The sequence below is a fragment of the Pseudonaja textilis genome, chromosome 2 (assembly GCF_049901715.1).
Source record: "Pseudonaja textilis isolate UNSWEBS1 chromosome 2, rPseTex1.2, whole genome shotgun sequence".
In the NCBI taxonomy this organism is placed as follows: Eukaryota; Metazoa; Chordata; class Lepidosauria; order Squamata; family Elapidae; genus Pseudonaja; species Pseudonaja textilis.
In genome coordinates this window covers 138537589-138555938 of record NC_141991.1, presented here as the reverse complement: position 1 = coordinate 138555938, position 18350 = coordinate 138537589, and the positions used below count along the sequence as shown (strand labels likewise).

Below are 18350 nucleotides of genomic sequence, written 5' to 3'. Positions count from 1 at the left end.
TTCTGGCAAGGTTCATACGTTAACCTATGATTTATAAATCAGTGGCTACTGTCACAACTAGCAAAGCAAAGCACAGCACATTATAATGAACATGTAAACACCATTATCTTCAGTTTTGTCCCATACTTTTGCTCTTTCTTTGTTCTACTTAAAGAAAGAAAATGCAATATATTATGGCTATTTGATTCTTGTAGTATTACAATTCTGATGTTGTAGTTTTGGTCTGGTTTATACAACAGCATCTACACAGGCCTACATCCACATTGAACTGAATTTGCTATATGATCAAATTAAGTGACAAATGATAACAGTATAGTCCTGAATCACAGGACCTTTTACTGAAAGCAAGACTTTTAATCTTTAATATTTTAAATGTGAACTTCATAATAACTGCTCAAGCACGAAAGCTGTGAAGTCAGACTGTTGATGGTTAAAGATAAGTGGATGAGCCTTGTTTTTCATTTCTCTTTATTGCTTTTAAAATAATGACTGAAAAACGGGGAGAGGGGGACGAATAGATAAAAATACATGAATTGTCAAAGAAAAAAAAGTGGAAAAAATGCCCCTCTTAATTAAAAGCATACTGCATAGAAAGATACCTTGACTGTAACTTTTAAAGCTATTATATTTTATGTAGTTGCCAAGTTCCAGCTAATAAAGAACTCTTATTTCACATTTATTGCTTGCATCCTAATAGCAAATATGAAAGGTGGGCACAATTCCTGTACCAAATCATTTGACAATGCCTGTTCTAAGCTAAACATTTTAAAATGAACAGTAATCTCAGATAGTCAGCTAATCCTAAAAAGGCAGACCGTTCATCTTTATCATCTATAACTTCCTTTTGTGTTGGAATTAGAGAGGGGAGTAATGATGAGACAGACTTGACCACAAGGACTGAAATCTGCAAATCCTTTGGCTGCAGAGGCATAAAGAGAAAAAAAAAGCCATACAGAAGCTTTTCGAACATAGGAAGTTGGGGAGGTGATGTTTCAGGCATTGCAAAGGGCTCATTTAACAAAGTTCAAAAGACGAGACTTTTAAATATGTAGAATGATAGGTCAGTTAAAATCCAGAACATACTGAAAATACTGAATCAGGTTTCTCCATTATTGATTTGCCAAATTTGAGGATACATACCGTAGATGCTGTTCATCACTCACTCTACTGATCTCAGCCACAGCACCTCTCAATGAAATCAGTTGTAAAATTGAGCATGTCTATTAGGAAATATCTCTTCTGCATTCTGACCAAGCTACATCAGCCAAAGCCTCAAAAAGCACATGTTTCACTTTTGGAAACTCATTGCCAACTTCATTCACTATATATTCACTCACCAGGACAACACAGCAATCAGGAAATAATTGTGGTAGAAACCTTTCACAGTCAAGTGGATATCAGATTGTTTGCAGATTAATTATGCAAGTTGTAGTAATGTCAGTAAGCAGGATTAGGCCTCTTGACTTCCCAAGTGACACAATACAAAGAAACTTCATTTCCTACTAAACAAACAAAATACTTTATTTAAAAAAAGTTCACAAGTCTAGTTAGAAAATTAAAGTACTCTCCATTTATTCATTGTCTAAAAAATTAGTTGTGTCTGTACTAGTTTTGACCATTTGGGAGGGAGATTTTATTCTGTTCAAAACACCTTCATGGCTTATATCCCAAATTAAGCAAATATGTACTGTATAAATTAAAACTGTTGCCCTACTTATTATTTCACATTGGTTTTAGCATTTTACACATTCGGCATGCATATAGCAAGGACCTTGGTTTTCCTTAACACTTCAAATGGACAGGAAAAATATAGTATGTCAACTTTATTGTTTGACTGGTTTTCTCGTCTTCTGGTTTTTGGAACCAGCTCTGATCCCAGTTAAAATAACAGCCTTGTGTAACTAAACTGAGTGATCATTTTAGTGATTAGGAAGCTGACAAGGTTTTAAAATAGATTATTAGAGCTTTTTCAATCCTGTTAAGAAGGATTGGGGGTGTTTGCCAATAGAAACTTTAAAAGCAGAATTAATTTATCAGTTAATAAATTTTGGATGGCTGTAATACAAACATTTTGGATGGGTATACATATAAGCACCTACTATGAATTTATTGCCATGTCCTCATTCGGATACAATTGCATTTTCTCAAAGGATTGCAATACCATTAAGGACTATCAGTAAAAACAAGGCGGTTTAAATCTGAACCATGTGGGTTTGGTGAAGATCACAAAGTTTTGGCTTCAAAAAGCAGTTTTGTACAAAATCCAGCATTTCAGATTGCTGTTTCTCCTTCAGACCAATCTAGAACCTCCATTCTAGCCATACAGAAATTAATTCTTCAAACTGAAAGCAGCTCATATCTGATGTCAACCCCACCAAAAAGGCCACAAATAAGTTATATGTAACAGATCGTGGGGGATGTCTAAAGGAAGTATTTTAGTTGAAGCAACCCTCTTTTCAAGATATATAATTAAAAATATTTCTATTTGTGCAATTATCATGTATAGGAGGACAGAACCTCCCTGGGAGACCTAGTAATTTATTGGCTCCCAGCAAACACATTACATATTCTGCAACAAGCAGTGGCCTCAGACCTTCAGTGCATTGAACCCAGGAGGCAAAATTTAAGCCAACACATAAAAAGCATAGCTACTGGAGGAAGAGCAGCATGCTCTCAAATCTCTGTTGGCATCCTGGAAAGTCAAAGGGCAGCAGCTATTGTTTCCCAGGAAGAAGACAGTACAAAATTAGGATATATCTACCAAATTCACCTGGACTTTCAAACCTTTCTTCAACCTTTCCTGTTTTTCTCATGGCAAAATAATTTGTCATTTTTCCACTGGCTTTCAATAACAATTTACAAACTTCCCATATTCCTCCTCCATAAGCTACTCACTGCTAACAGCTGTAGGTTCTGACCAGCTTGTACTTCATAAGGTATTTAATCCAGAATCTTGATAAAATATCTCAAGTATGTTGTAGTTCATTGTCATGTCATGGTCTGGAATAAATGGCAGGGCTTTAGACGCCTGTCATACAGATCCTTAAGCAATGCCACACAGAAAAGGTTTTTCTATAGCACTCTTCCACTGTAACAGCAGACAGGATCAATAAGGGGCATCAGTCAATCCATTTGCATCAACGGTGGCCAGTTTTATCTTGAAAATTTAAGTGATTTTGGGGCCACGGTGTCTCTGGATAATCCTCATCAAAACTGCTGTCATCTTCCTCATCTTCCTCTTCAAAGAGCTGATTCTCTAAAAAGGAACCTCCCAACCCATACTCCTGCTCATGGACAGAAGCCTCATTGGGAACGACATGTGAGGCACCTTCTATAAAATCAGCAAATCTGGAGGAAAGAAAGAACAATGTAGGCAATGCTATAACTAATGAACCCTACAACTACTTCATTCTACAATTAACTTTTACAGTTTTTACCAAGTATTTGCAAGTTAAAGTCTACATTGAGAGGAAAAAACTGCTTGGATATAGCATGTACATACAAAAAAATGGGTGTTCTTTCCATAAAAGAAATCTAGATCGTTTTGAATTTGATTCCCTACACATCCTTTTTTCTGATCCTCAAATAGGGCTTTAATGTTTTTTTTTTAAAAAATTAAGATTACAAAAAAAAAAATCTCACTGCACATTATAGCTCAGCCCTCCCTTCTGATGATCTTCATGGACGATACCTTTTTGGAGACTGGATGCGGGAGACTGCTTTCCATGCAGAGAACTCTGGACTTCTGCAGTACTCCCGCAGTTCTTCCAAGGCTTTGCGTGTCTCTACCTCCCCCTGGATCCGATATTCCTCCTCGGACAACAGGCGTGGTGGGCTGGGCTTTTCTGGAGCTGTGAACAGCTTCCTGCTAGGACAGCAATGGCGTTAGTAGCACCTGTAAGTCAGACATTGCAATCTGGCCCTTTGCAATCTTCAAACCACACTTAGGAGAGGGCACCTGATACACACACTCTCAAAACTGAACCTTCTCTTAAGTTGAATGTTCTAGACCTAGACCTTCTTGACGGATATCATCCTCCGGTTTTACTATAATAATTTGCAGTCATATCTTTTGCAAAGGTATCTAAGAAATGCTAAAACATTGTTATATATGTTTGTGATAATACTGTATTATTGTTTATCTTCAACATGCCAAAGGATTCTGATAAAGATTATCAGAATGGTGCTTTGAAATCAGGCCTCTTCTTGAGAATCTGAACTCATTTTTGTTCAACAGCACTTAAGATAGTAGCATCTTCCATGATTTAGTAGTGTACTTAACTAGTCAGCCCTATTTTACCCCATGTTTAGCAAAAACTTTATGGTCTGAAGACTTTTAAATCAGTTGTGTCCCACTTCTCTGAAAAAAATACCTCATTCAATAGTTTTCCTGAAATATCTTACAAATGTATTTAGACAAGCACTCAAGTGCAATACCCAGATATCTTAGACACATAATTATTTTACAGAATGGAAGACATAGATCAGGAGCCTGCTTCTCACACAAGAATGAACCTTTAGAACCAGATTCTTTTGCCAAAGGTTTGCAAAAGCTACATGGTCATATGAAGCCAGTGATTCGGTCTAAAACAGTTTCTCAACTTTGGCAAGTTTAAGAGGTGTGGACTTCAATTCCCAGAATTCCCCTACCAGCTGTGCTGGCTTCAACTCTGGGAGTTGAAGTCCACACCACTTAAACTTTCCAAGGTTTAGAAACACTGGTTTAAAATGTTGAAGTAATGACTTATTCCTATTCCAAATTCTGCTTCCCTCACCAGCTCTTCTACAAGGCTGTATAAAAAGAGAGAAGGAGCCTTGGGGATTCCTCTGCTGGGCTGGCCAAGACTTTTGCCACTTGGCTTTTCTTTTCAGAGAGTGGTCTCCTCATTATTAATTCTACCTCTTACCAGAAAAAATTTACACCATTTTCTATAGCTTCTAAAATTGCTTGTCATCTGCATCGCATTTTGTTTTGTTTCTTACATTAAAAAAAATACAGCAGGGTTATCTTGTTTTTTAAAAAATGCTCAGCAAAAGGTTCTTATCTTTATTCATTAATTAACTTCAGTTCTGAGTAAGTACTTTCTACAAGTATGGCCAGGTTGTGGTGAAGACACAAAAAGGAAAACTTTATAGCCACCCAAAACCTCAACAGATAGTACGTTCAACACACTAAAATAATTTATCACAGTGCCTGAGTTCACATGACATGGTAAGCCCAAACTAAACAAATATTCCAGGTTAGTGTATGTAAACTAAATCTCAGTTTCATTTTCCTCTTCTAAACTGGTGTGACGTCATGTCTTTATTTGTCTAAGCAAGAAATAATAATTTCAGCTTTAGCAAATTTTAAACATAGGTTGCTCTCATAGTGCTTCAGTATCACATAACCAACGCTATCTGAAACAGTGCATCATAATAATGGGCTGATTATTTACAAAATTAAAATAATAGATTAACTCTAGCACTTCAGTGTTAGAGTTCAGTCTTTCCTGAGATTTTGCAATTTCAGAGGGTTTTTTTTCTGGCACTTGCCTCCTCCAGGGAATCATATAGTAATGTCTGTCATCTGAAAAGCCTTTACCCACAAGCTATAGGGACTGGAGAATTAGCCAGGAATGAAAAAAACATGCTAAGAATTTCAACTGAAAACATAAGTCACTCATTTTTGGGACAGTGTTATGCATATAAACATATTCACTCAGCTCTATCCTACACATTTCTTAATGGGCCTATTATTTACATCGTGTTTTCTAGGACAAGCCAAGCCAATGTTTCCCATCCATCACCTGTAGATGGCATAGGCCCATATGACTGGATACTCCAAGTTTTTAGTGCAGATTGCAATTATAATCAAGATGACGGCAATATATCGTATCTGAATGCTCAAATAAAGGAGCAGCAAGCCGAAAATCTGCAGACCCCAAGTGAGGAGATTTATGTTGCGTTCATTCTCCAGAGGGCCATATTTGTAGCACAGGGCAAAGCTTATACACCCTACAGTGACCAGGTAGCCTGTGGAGGAAGAAAAAGAATTATTTTTATTTGGATTTTCACTATCACCAAGAATTACTCTGTCAGTATAATTCAGCTTGTCTAAGTCAGCCAATAAGACACTGGTTATAAGTATCACATGTGTTTTAAACAACTTGGACATTAGTATACAGCCAAAACATTGAAGCCAGAAGGAAATAAAATGTAAGAATTCATGTTTCTGACTCAGCATATTTTACAAAATATCAAACAAGTACAATCTGCAACATTCTGATCCAGAAGAAATATATCGCTCTTTTTTATCAATGGATAGAAGAAAACAAGTGTTATAAAATATTATGTCCACAGAAGACAAAATATCTTCTTCCAATATGTGATTAGAAGGGCGGGGACTAGAAATTTTAATAATTCATCAAATAGTCCCACTAAAGACCATCCAGATGTTTTACATAGATGTTCTGTTCATTTTTTAGAGCTGAGTTTAATTAAGTTTTCAACCCTTAGCTTGATTGCAATATTGTTTCATGTAAGCTGAGCTTTCATTTATGGAAAGTGTTAATCACAAGCCTATTTATTGGCACACATATAGCAACTTCTGAATTCATCATAGAAACAATTCCCCTTCATAAAACTCATTCCTGAGAGGATTGTTTTTAGCAGACTGATCTGATAACTGTAATATAAATCTTACTGCTGGTGATACATGATGGGACAAGATTATAAACTTTTTGCATTCTGTGACTTTCATGATTATATGAGAGGCTTTCAAGGCATCTATTTGAGAAAAACTTAATAGATTATAATTTGGAAAATCACATTAAGAAAGTAAATTATACAACACATTGGAAGATGGAATTATATGTTTTTATGTCTGATAAAATGGAACTTTATGCTTTAGAAACCAATATTTATTGAATAAAATCAAGCAAGTTGACTGGGATTGAGAAGGAAAATCAGTCTAGCTCTGGATTAATCCATATCTATATTGTAGTATCATTGTTATTATAAAGGATTCTCAGGATAAAGCATATACTGACTTAAATTTGATAAACCAGACCTTTAGAATATTTTAGACCCTGAAGGTCTAAGTTCACCACCAATATCTTTGCTCCTGGACAGTCCAAACGGATCTAAACCGTCCCAAAGAGACGGTGAACATAAAGAGCGCATCCTGTCAATCCCAGGGAAACCGCAAAGTCCCTGGTAGATCCAAGAAAAGCTCTTTTTGCCAGCAGCAAAGAGGCAGCCATTAAAGCTGCTGAAGTCGGGACAGCTCCGAAATGGAAGAGAATGGAAAGAGGAAATGTGCTGGTTTGGTGAGAATTGTTTCTTTAAGATTTGAAAGGACACCCTAAGGAAAAGAATCTGTAAAATCTCAGACAGAAGTGATTAAGCGGCAATTTTAAACAGGAAGTCAAACTAATATTTTCTTTTTTTTGCTGGACTCTTCATATATGATTTTTTACTTTGAAACTGGACTGGTCTTTTTTTCTACCTTACTTTTTCTTTTTTTGTCTTTTCTCCTTTTTGTCTTTATAATATTTTAGGCTAGAGATTCCCTTTCAGCCCTTTTTTCTAAATCTTTTTTTCTTTTTAATTAATTTTTATTATATTTTGTTTGGAAAAGGAGGGGGAAAGTGAAAGCAGAGGAAACTTTATAACACTGCCAACTAGAGGCTTAGAAATATTGTTTCTCTTTTTTTTTCTCTCGACCAGACAAAGCTGAGAAAGAACTGAGACTTCTTTTCAAGGACTTTGAGCCTGTTTGATAAGATAGAGGGAAGAGCATGGGAGAGTATTATTGCAGGTGCTCTTCTGGGTTTCTATCAGTAGCTGGAGTCTGGTGTTGAAGTTTACAGAAAAAAGACGATAAGACTCTAGAGATGAGAGTTATAAAACTTAACAAAAGCCTTGGATAACTAAATAGGTGCAGTGTGTTCTTTTTCTCTTTTTTAAGCTGGGCTATTCTTTACTTTAACAAACCCCCTCCTTATCAGCTTGTTATTTGTGGTAGTCATTTGGATCTTGGGCCTTTGGGAACTTGCTTTTTTTTGTCTTTCTTTTTGCTTTTGGAGCCTAATTTCTACTTTTGCATCTTATTTTAAAGGACAAGTCTTAGTATCAATTTTTTTCTTTTTCTATTTAAGGGAGTAGTCTTTTTTCCTTTTTTCTCTCTCCCTCTCCTGCATTTTTTATTTATTTTCCATATTGATTTTTCTTTTGTGGCTTTTAATCAATCAGTTGGATTAAGGTGTACAAGAACCTGAAGAAATTTTTCTTTTATCTTGCTTCTTTTTTTTTCACCATTTTTTGGGGGGGAATTACAATTGGTTATTACACGAGTGGATTAAGGTGTAGAAGAACCTGAAGATTTTGAATCATCTGAAATGAGCAGGAACTAACAGCGGCTGGTTCCTCAATTCCTACTTCTTCCTCTTCACCATCTGGAGGACAACGCTCAATACAGACGATGTTACAGCAAGAAAAAGAACAGGAAAAGATGACACTGCAGATGATAATGCAAGGAATTCAAAACATACAAGCAAGAACAGAGAATATTGAAAAGAGAACAGAAAAAACTGATGAAAAGATGGAGACTATTCAACAAATGATGATGAAGTATGATAAGAGATTCCAAAAAATTGAAGAAGATAAACAAAGAGATAAGAAGATTGGAGATATTGATGGCAGATTAACTGTGGTTGAACAAGATAAAAATGGGATGTTGAGATGGGAGATGGACAAATCAGAATTTTATCTCAGATTTCAAAACATAGAGGAAGAAAAGGGATAAAACTTAGCTGAGATAATGAGCTAAGCTTGGCTGAAGCTCCGGAAATAACTAAAGAGAAGATGATGGATGGAATAGATGAGGTCTTTCGAGTCTTCACAAGATATGCAATGAGAAATAGTCTACCAAGAGAATCACATCAGATTTACAAAGAAAGCCATTAAAACGCAAATATTGCAGGTGGCAAGAGAGAAAACATTGAAATATAAAGATAAGGAGATTGTGGTCCTGAAACAAGTACCTAGAAGAGTGAGAGAGAATACCAATTCCTGACTAAAATTCTACTCAAAAAAGCGGTGAATTATAGATGGTTCATTACAGGTTTAATGTTCACATGGCAGGAACAGAGACACAGAATTGATTCAGTTGAGAAAGCAGAATTATTTTACACAAAATACTTTGGATGGAAAGAGAAGACAGAAAAAGAAATGTCATTAATTGAATTTCAAGAGGACTGCCGAACAGCTATTGAAAAAGAAGAAGGTGCAGTAGGCAGAAAGGTGGAAGCTAGAGAATAACGCAAACCAAGATCTACAAGAACTGCAAAACCTACCTATAAAGTATAATCATGGAAGAGAAAAAAACTGATTACAATTAACATAAATGGACTTAACTCAGCTGTTAAAAGAAGGAAAACTTTCCATAAATTAGAGAAATTAAAATTTGATATAATCTGCCTTCAAGAAGCACATATTAAAAAACAATATGAACTGTTGATACAGCCAAAGCTAGGAAAAATATTTACTTCTTTGACACAATGCAAGAAAAGAGGAATGGTTTTATATATCAAAGATATTATCCCAGCTAAATTGATCCATACAGATGATGATGGAAGACTCTTAATGGTGGAAATAATGGACAATAATGTAAAAACACTTCTGGATAGCAATCTATGCCCCGAATGAAAATAAAGAAGAATTTTATAGAAAATTACATATGAAAATAATTGAATTAGACTATATTAATATCGTTATGATGGGAGACTTTAATGGAATTGTAGACAATATGTTCTGTCTTGCCTTTCGTCTTTCCCAAAAGATGGAAAGAGTACAAACTCACAAACACAGGCAGGCAAGCTGGCTCGGACATCACAGAGTTAATTCTTTGGAACTGATAATATTCTTGGAATTCTAACATGTCCTGCCTGCCAAGTCCGAACTGATAGTAAATAAAATTTTACTCACAGAAAATCACAAGGCAGTCCACAAAGAAAATCTGAAGTAAGGTTAAACTTTGTCCCGTACAAAGTTTCAGGAGAAAACACACCCACTTTTATCCCCTGTGGGATGTTAACATTAAAGCATTAAAATTGATAGAAAAGATAGAGGTATATGGGAAGGTGGCTGGTTTGAAAATAAATAAAGATAAGACAAAGATTTTGACAAAGAATATGCTATCAAGACAAAAGACAGAATTGGCGGATGTTTTGAAAATTCAGGTCACAAATAATATAAAATGTATTTGGGGATACATTTGACAGCAAGATGTAGCACACTTAAAGAGAATAACTATATTAAACTCAAGCAGCAGATAGCGCTAGATTTGACGAAATGGGAAAACTTACAATTGTCATTAATAGGCAGAATATCAACAATCAAGATGAATATATTACCCAGAATTTTATATTTGTTCCAAATAATTCTAATTAGGCTTGGAAAAGACTATTTTGAAGATATAAATAAAATTATGTTGAAATATATAGGGCAAGGTAAGAAAGCGAGAATAAAACTAAAACTTTTGCAAGATGCTAGAATAAGAGGAGGATTTGGTTTGTCTAATTGGGAGTTGTACTACCAAGCTACAAATCTGATGTGAGTTAAAGAATGGATAACATTAAGAAATACCAGATTGTTGACATTAGAAGAACTTGATCTGTTGTTGGTGTGGCATGCCTTCCTATGGTATAAAGGAACTAAAACATAGGGGTATTTTAGAAGACATTATATACGGGAGGCTCTGTGGTTAAATTGGGAGAAGACTAAGAGGCAATGTTATTTGAAAATTCCAGTCTGGCTATCGACTATTGAAGCATTTTCTTATCCTATAATATGTAAAAAGGAACGAACAGTTAGATATGGTGAAATATTGAATGAAAAGGGTGAACTTAAATCTATGCAAAAACTAGAGGAACAAGGTATAAGGATGAATTGGTTTTCATATGTGCAAATACATTCTAGGTATGATAAAGACTCTAAAACAGAAGGTTTTTATGATAATTTGACTGATTTAGATAAGAATTTGACAGGTACTGATGAAAAGGTGATTAAAAAATTGTATGGATATTTATTAGAAATTAAACTAGAAGAACAAGTCAAAGAAACAATGATTGCTTAGGGGAAAAATTTTGGATATGGGATTGATCTTGAGAAATGGCAAAAATTGTGGTCTCAAAATTATAAAATGACAATGTCAACTGCATACAAAGAAAATTTGTATAAGATGTTTTACAGGTGGCATCTCCCCCAACAAGAATAGCAAGAATGTTCAAGAACAAATCTGAAAAATGTTGGAAATGACATCAGATACCTGGCTCATATTACCATATGTGGTAGACATGCACGAATGCTAAAAAATATTGGACTAAAATCTACACATGGTTGGAAAAAATGACAAAAAAAACATATAGACTTGAAATCAGAGATATTTTTATTGGGAATTTTACCTGAAATATACAGTAAGGAATTGAAATATTTGATTGTAAATGTATTAACAGCGGCTAGGATTGTATTTGCTAAAAACTGGAAAAATGAGAAAATACCAACACATTAAAATATTAAAATGTGCTGAAATGAGTAGATTGACATTTGAAATCAGAGAACAAGAAGATAAACAATTTTATAAGATTTGGGATCTATTTTATCAATGGTTAAACAATAAAACATGGTAATGAAATATGTAGATTTTTAGAATATAATGAAAATATAAAGATGTATTATTTTTATCATAACTACAAAATAATTATAGGATAGATTTGGGATGATAATATGAATTGTCATAAAACAAATTAAATAAAGTATGGATTATCTTGTAAAACATGAATAATAGTATAGTCAAATGATTGATTAACAATGATATTGATGTATTTAGGAATATTTGATTGACAATATGAGAACATATACAATGTAATTGTAAGTGATGACTATGAAGTGGAGCACAAAACAATTTGTAAACCACTTGACACACTGTATGTATATATATGGAAGATGGCTTGATGTTTTTATGTTGTGTTTGTCTATGTTTATCTTAAAAACCAATAAAAAAAATTTAAAAAAAATATTTTAGACCTAAATTCAAATGTTTCAGATGGTTAAATTATAGTGTGTGGCCTAAATATCCTTTCAAAGATTACCCATGATCAAACTATTTATTTATCTGCAATATAATTTCTTCAGAAATTGATACTATTACACAGATTTAAACTGGCCAGACTTTTGGTCCAGGTGGCTTTCCAACAGTAGGTTAAGGTATATACTGAGATTTTTGTTTCTATGCTGTTGGATAGTTATCCATTTTTGAGTATTTTTTTCTAAAGAAGATGTCTTTCTGAATTTTTCTCTTCTTAATTAAAATGATTCTGTTAGTAAAGATTCCATTGATTCTGCAAGCTCTATTTTCTGTTTTTCTATTTATTTTTTTTGTAATGTTACACTCTAATTTTTTTATTATAAGTAATAAAAATTATTCTTAAAGTCCTTATTAATAAAGAATAAGAATACTGACATTCCAAATAAGCCTATGTTTTGCATGAGAAGTAATGAGGAATGCATAACCAGCATTAACTGACAGATGGTTTTGAAAGTGTAAACAATGTCTTTCCAACCTTTATGTTTTACACTATCATGGTTTCACAAACCTATGCAAGATCTGGTATCTTCCTTCTATTTAATTCCAAATATACTGCCATAGAAATAATTATTTGTATTTTTCCTAGATAACTAGGAAATGTAATAACCTGAAAACTCTATTTATGCAAACTAATCATAATACTTGGACCATTTTAGAAAGTAGTTACTAAAGTGTTGCTTAAGAAAGTCAACTGCTGCTGTTTCCCTATATAGATTAGCTCAAAAACACTGTAAAATGACCTCAGCATCAAAAACAAGGCCATCTACTCACCAAGTAGATATTCCCAGTATAATGTACATATTTCCTGAAGATTTCTGAAGGCCAACTGGGTAAGATAAATAGAAAAAGACCAGCCTCCCAGAATCATAAGATAGATAGGGCTCTTCTAGAACAGAAATAATCAAATGTTACAGATTAGAGAAAGCTCCTTTAGCATTCTTGACTGTTTTTCTCACCTGCAGTATTCCAATGGCTTCACATACTACACTCATTGGCTGGCTCTTTTAGTTCCATGTACTAATCATAACAGATGTTTTTCTGGATGAAATTTTTAAGTATGCTCTGATATGGAGCCCTTGGATGTCTCAAGACCCACTTCTCAAAATGTATCAAGTAGCAATTTTAATGTTTAACATTTCATGTGCAAATTTGGGAAAGAGGGGAAACTAAATGGACATCACATAAGACGGGCCTACCTGGCACAGATATATTATGTTCTGGTTTTGATACTCAAGTCTTTGCTTACAGACAATTTTTTAATATGAGGAGCAGGGGATTTCAGCTGATCATTCTCAGGTTTACCAAAAGCTCATCCTCCATGCTTTTCTTTGACTCTGTTTCTTAGTAGAATTATGTTGTGTTATATTGGCATCCCTTTCATTCACTGAGGTCACTTGCACAATAGGAGAAGAAAGTACAAGTCTTTATCGTACTCCTTTCCTTTGCCGATTGAAAAGAAACAGCACATTTTAAGCAACTGTAAAGGGAGAATTGGGAAAGGAGTGGTATAATTCATGTTAGTTAAGAGGTGCATAGACCAACTTATGCTAGCAATAAGTTAGTGTAAAGTTAAAAATAAAAAATGAAGACATACAGCAAAAGCATTACAATGCTATTTCCTTCTAATATTTGTGTATCCAGAGCTGTTTTTCCTATGTTGCTTTTAAGCAAAATCTGCTGCATTATGTCTGCTGTTAGACCAAAATGAATCCTTTTGGTTAAACAACAGATAACGTTTGCTCTTCCCCTTACAGACCTTCCCCTTAAAAGAGATGTGATAAATCTAAGGAAACTTTTATCAAAGGCATATGAGTATGGGTCAAATGGATAGAGATAGCTTTCATTAAAAATTGAAAAATCTACCCTCTAATAATGTGGATGGAAAAGCATTACAATGGGCTAACATGAATGCTCTTCTATTCCTATACAGCAGGGGTCCCCAACCACCGGGCCCCGGACCGGTACCGGTCCGTGGAACATTTTCTATCGGGCCGCCGGTTTGCTGGGCGCCGCCATCTTGTTTTGATGCGAAAGTGCTTCTGGTGAGCTTTTCCGGTTGGAAAGCAGCATTTGGGTCCTGAAGGAATCCTCGCACCTTAGTTTCATCAAAAAGGGGGGGGGGAGGCGGCTTCGAACAAAACTAAGGCGCGAGGATTCTTTCAGCACCCAAGGCAAGGCGAGCTGAGCGACCGTCCCAAAGCCGTCCCAAAGCCCATCGACAAAGGTACAAAGGAGGAGTTGAAGGTGGCGGGGAGAAGCGGGGACGGCTGGCTGGCCGGTCGCTTGGCTCGCCTTGCCATGCGTGCTGATGCCGGTACCGGGCCGTGGATCATTTTGTGATGCCGGTACCGGGCCGTGGCACAAAAAAGGTTGGGGGCCACTGCTATACAGTCCTCTTGAGGCCAGTATGGGTGTAGATATTAAGCTGGAATATAAATTTTCTTTGTGTTAAATAATGGCAAAAATAATTTGGGAATTCCTTATCTCTATATTTTTAATTTTGACTGTCTCTAGATAAATTACAAAATAAGACAAGAAACTGTCATTATTAAGATCATTTAACATTTTCGTCCACTGAATCAATCAGAGTTAGGGATGCTAAGAAGTCTCCACATTTTTGTCCAATAATTAAGATGCAAAACCAAATCCTTTCTCACAATTAAAAGCTTAGAGATCCCTGGGAAACATATCATTTAAATTTTTTATTCTTTATTATTTTCAATGGACTAAAACCAGTAAGTTACAATGTATGAACTTCAACTTCCAGAATTCCTCAGCCAGCATGGGAAATTCTGGGAGTTGAAGTTCACACATCTGAAAGTTCCCAAGGTTGAAAAATATTGATGCATATGAAAAAAAATGGAGCACTATAAAGCACTTCAGCTGTAACATCAAAAACATATCAAACAGTTGAAATCAAAACTTCTACACTCAACCCAGTTCTAAAAAATCTGAGCATGGTTTTTGAACTTGTGTTCTAGGATTCCACTATATTGAATAAGATTCTAGATATTTAAAGTTCTTTACTTGTTCAATTTGGTGCCCATTCAGTTGCTGATACCGGTAAGGGTATATTTATAATTTTTTTTCAGAAACCCACTATATTTACTTTTAATAGTTTTTCAGTAAGGTCCCTCCTTATAATAACCAAAGGCAGATCTCACAATGCTCTCTTCAACTCAATACATGCTAACGAAAATTGTAGCACTTATCAGCATATAACAAAACTGCTATTATCCAACCTGACAGATTAAATGGCATAAGGACTTGAACCACAATATGGGTAGTAAAATTATGAAGAAATTGTCTCCTATACCTAGCTAGGTGGGTAAAATTCCCTTCATCTTTCCAAGCTCACTTAAACAATAAAAACAAGGCAGACATTTAGAGGTTCAGCTTGAACCTTGAATCAGTTTTCTTAATTCAATATCCTCCATATTTTTTTTTTAAAAAATCTTTATTAAACTTCAAAGGAAAATAAAACAGAAGATAACAATAAAAAGGGGGGAAGGGATTCAAAAAGGGAAGCAGTGAAAAAAGGGGGAAAGATGGATAAATAAAGAAGGGGCAGCTTCTGATTTTCCTCAGTACAGATACAAAATATATAATCACGTAATGACTTACCCTCCATATCAATTAGACTATCACACCCAAAATTACTAAGTAGAAATGGCTTTAGCCAGTTCAGAATATTTACTTTGCAGAATGTTGCCAAAATCCCTAATAGAGTTAAGTCATCATATTTTTAACCCACCTTGGGCACAAATCTGGATAGTACGTAGACAACAATGAGCAATGAACTCAGTATGCCAATGCTTATTCCAGTTGAATAGAAGAAGATTGAACTTCTGCAAAGAGAAAGAATATATCAGACACTGTGCATGAAAATCTATACATGGTACAAATTCAACAGTAATTCTAGTAATTCTAGGTTTTGGGCTGGAAGCCATAAAAAAAAAGAAATGACAGCAAGGGCTGATGGGTAAAGAAGAATACAAATAGAAAATCAATTATAGCAGCAGGACGAAAAGTGAACAGTACTTCAAAAACTAAGAGTCATAATGCTTCCCCAAAGGGACAGACATTAGCTTAGCTGCCAAATTACATGTTAGTACTTTAAAAGAGCAAACAATATGTGGAAGTCTTGCAAGAATTGGAAATAATGACGCACAAGAATTGAGACTTCACAAATATCTTTCTTCATTACTCAGAAAAAGAACAGACAAAAATATCCTGTTACATGGAAGTCCATGGAAACAACAAGATTTGATATTTCCCAAGTATTCTCCAGTGAAAAGGGACAGATTAACATAATCACAAACTGAAGGAGAGACAGGCATTTGCTAAATTAGATGGTTATCTGTTGTGAGCTGGCAAATGTTATGAACTCGATTTTTACTTACCTACTCATCAAATCACTACAGAAAAACAGTAGCAGGCCCAGAAATGTAACAATGAAGAGCTTGGGATCAAGTGCTAAAAGAAATAAAATTATTATTTTATTAATCAGCTGGCTGAACTACTCAGAATATAATGGCAAATATATGTAAAAGGTAAAAATTTCTTCCCATCAATGTGTTTCTGCTGCATGCAGATTTTTGATAATGACTGTCAAAATGAAAAAACTGACAACTATTAAGAACTATCGCTGTAAAGTCTTTTAAAAGGCAAACAGTATTTTCTTTTAAAATCATTCTTTTCATCATTCACATTTTTCTAAGAACCAGACTGCATAATAAAACCAATTCACACACAACCTTTTGTACTTCAGAATATCATATACAATTGTGAACAATTGTGTTTCAAATTGGACAGATTTTATATATACAAAATGAGCATGTTGAAGGTGTTCTTCTTTGACATCTGCAGGCTTAATTAAACCAACTACATAGTTTGTCCTTATTGTAGCAAATGCTGCCTTAAGGCTTTGGAACATATATACATACAAAGTCAATGATCATTCTAAATGTATTCAACCCTCTTGTCTATCCAAGATAATTACATTGTTCAAAAAACAAATAGTGAATAAAATATGTATGAAAAAGTAAAGATATTTCAAGAACTCAAGCAGCACATTCAGGAAAACACATCAAGTCTAATTTCACTGGATCACAGAATTGTGGAATTGGGAGAGACCAAAAGGATAATCTAGTTCATTTTTCTGTGAAGGAAAACCAAAGAGACCATTCTTGAGAAATGGCTATCTAGCCTCTTCCAAACCTCCAAACATGAAGAATTACAACAGATAGACTATTCCATTTGGGGGTGGGGACAGGGCATGGAATTAGCACTGATTCTGGCAATTGCCTTTAATAGTCTTTGCAGTTTCCTTGATAAAATTTTCAGAAACGGCTTACCATTGTCTGCTTCCTAGGGCTGAGAGTGTGTGACTGACTCAATGTCACCCAGCTGTTTTTGTGTCTAGGACAGGACTAGAAATCATGATCTCCTTGTTTCTACTCTGGTGGCTTAACCATTACATACAGATAGCTCTTGTATAGGGTTTGGCATTAGAACATTTTTCCTTTTTTTTTTTTTAAGTTTTAAAAACGATTTTATTTACAAATTTAAAAACATAAATTTCAAAGTACAGAAACAATATGTGAATAATACATAATTCTTTACATTTGTTATCGAATTTGGTAAGTCCTAAAAATCATTATTGGCTAGTACTAGTCACATCTTCACTCACTATCACATCCTAAGCACTAAATAATTCACAATATACTCTATTTATTTTCACGTTAGTTTATAACTACTCTTCTATTACGAATACATTCATGTTTTTTAACTAGTAAACAAAAAAATATTATAAATGGCTAATAATAATAGTAGTAACAGAGAAAAGATTTAAAACCTTTGTTTTTATATATTTAATATAATATAGACCGCTGAATATAATTTGTATCTTAGGTTCATTTACATGTTTCCTCTTTTATTGTCTACCCACTTATACCATTTATCCCATATTTGGTAGTAATCTGTATTCTTCTTCCCATTAATTTTAATCGTAAGCCTCTCCAATTGGGCACACTCATATGTTTTCTGGATAGCAATCTGTATCGGTGGTACATTTGGGTTTTTCCAATATTGTGCTAGTGAAATACGTGCCGCGGTTAATAAATGGATGGTCAGATATTTTACTTTAGCGGGGTAGTCCCCTTTGATCATTCCCAACAAAAATAATTCCGATTTCCACTCCAGCCCACACTCAATAATT

General features: G+C 34.7%; 1 protein-coding gene across 4 annotated transcripts in view; it reads right to left on the bottom strand.

Moving 5' to 3' along the window:
- Window positions 1-454: 454 nt before the first annotated feature.
- The window catches only part of NEMP1 (nuclear envelope integral membrane protein 1), a 39073-nt gene continuing 21177 nt past the window's right edge, over window positions 455-18350 (bottom strand). The window contains exons 4-9 of one of the 4 annotated variants that reach the window (XM_087925471.1): window positions 16534-16606; window positions 15885-15978; window positions 12902-13016; window positions 5790-6015; window positions 3692-3868; window positions 455-3348 (exon numbers count right to left, since the gene is read on the bottom strand). In XM_087925471.1, coding sequence (XP_087781597.1) covers window positions 3138-3348; window positions 3692-3868; window positions 5790-6015; window positions 12902-13016; window positions 15885-15978; window positions 16534-16606 — 896 coding nt within the window. In that variant the 3' untranslated portion in view covers window positions 455-3137. The remainder of the gene's footprint in view (window positions 3349-3691; window positions 3869-5789; window positions 6016-12901; window positions 13017-15884; window positions 15979-16533; window positions 16607-18350) is intronic. The other 3 variants (XM_026713748.2, XM_087925472.1, XM_087925473.1) reach the window with 3 other exon arrangements.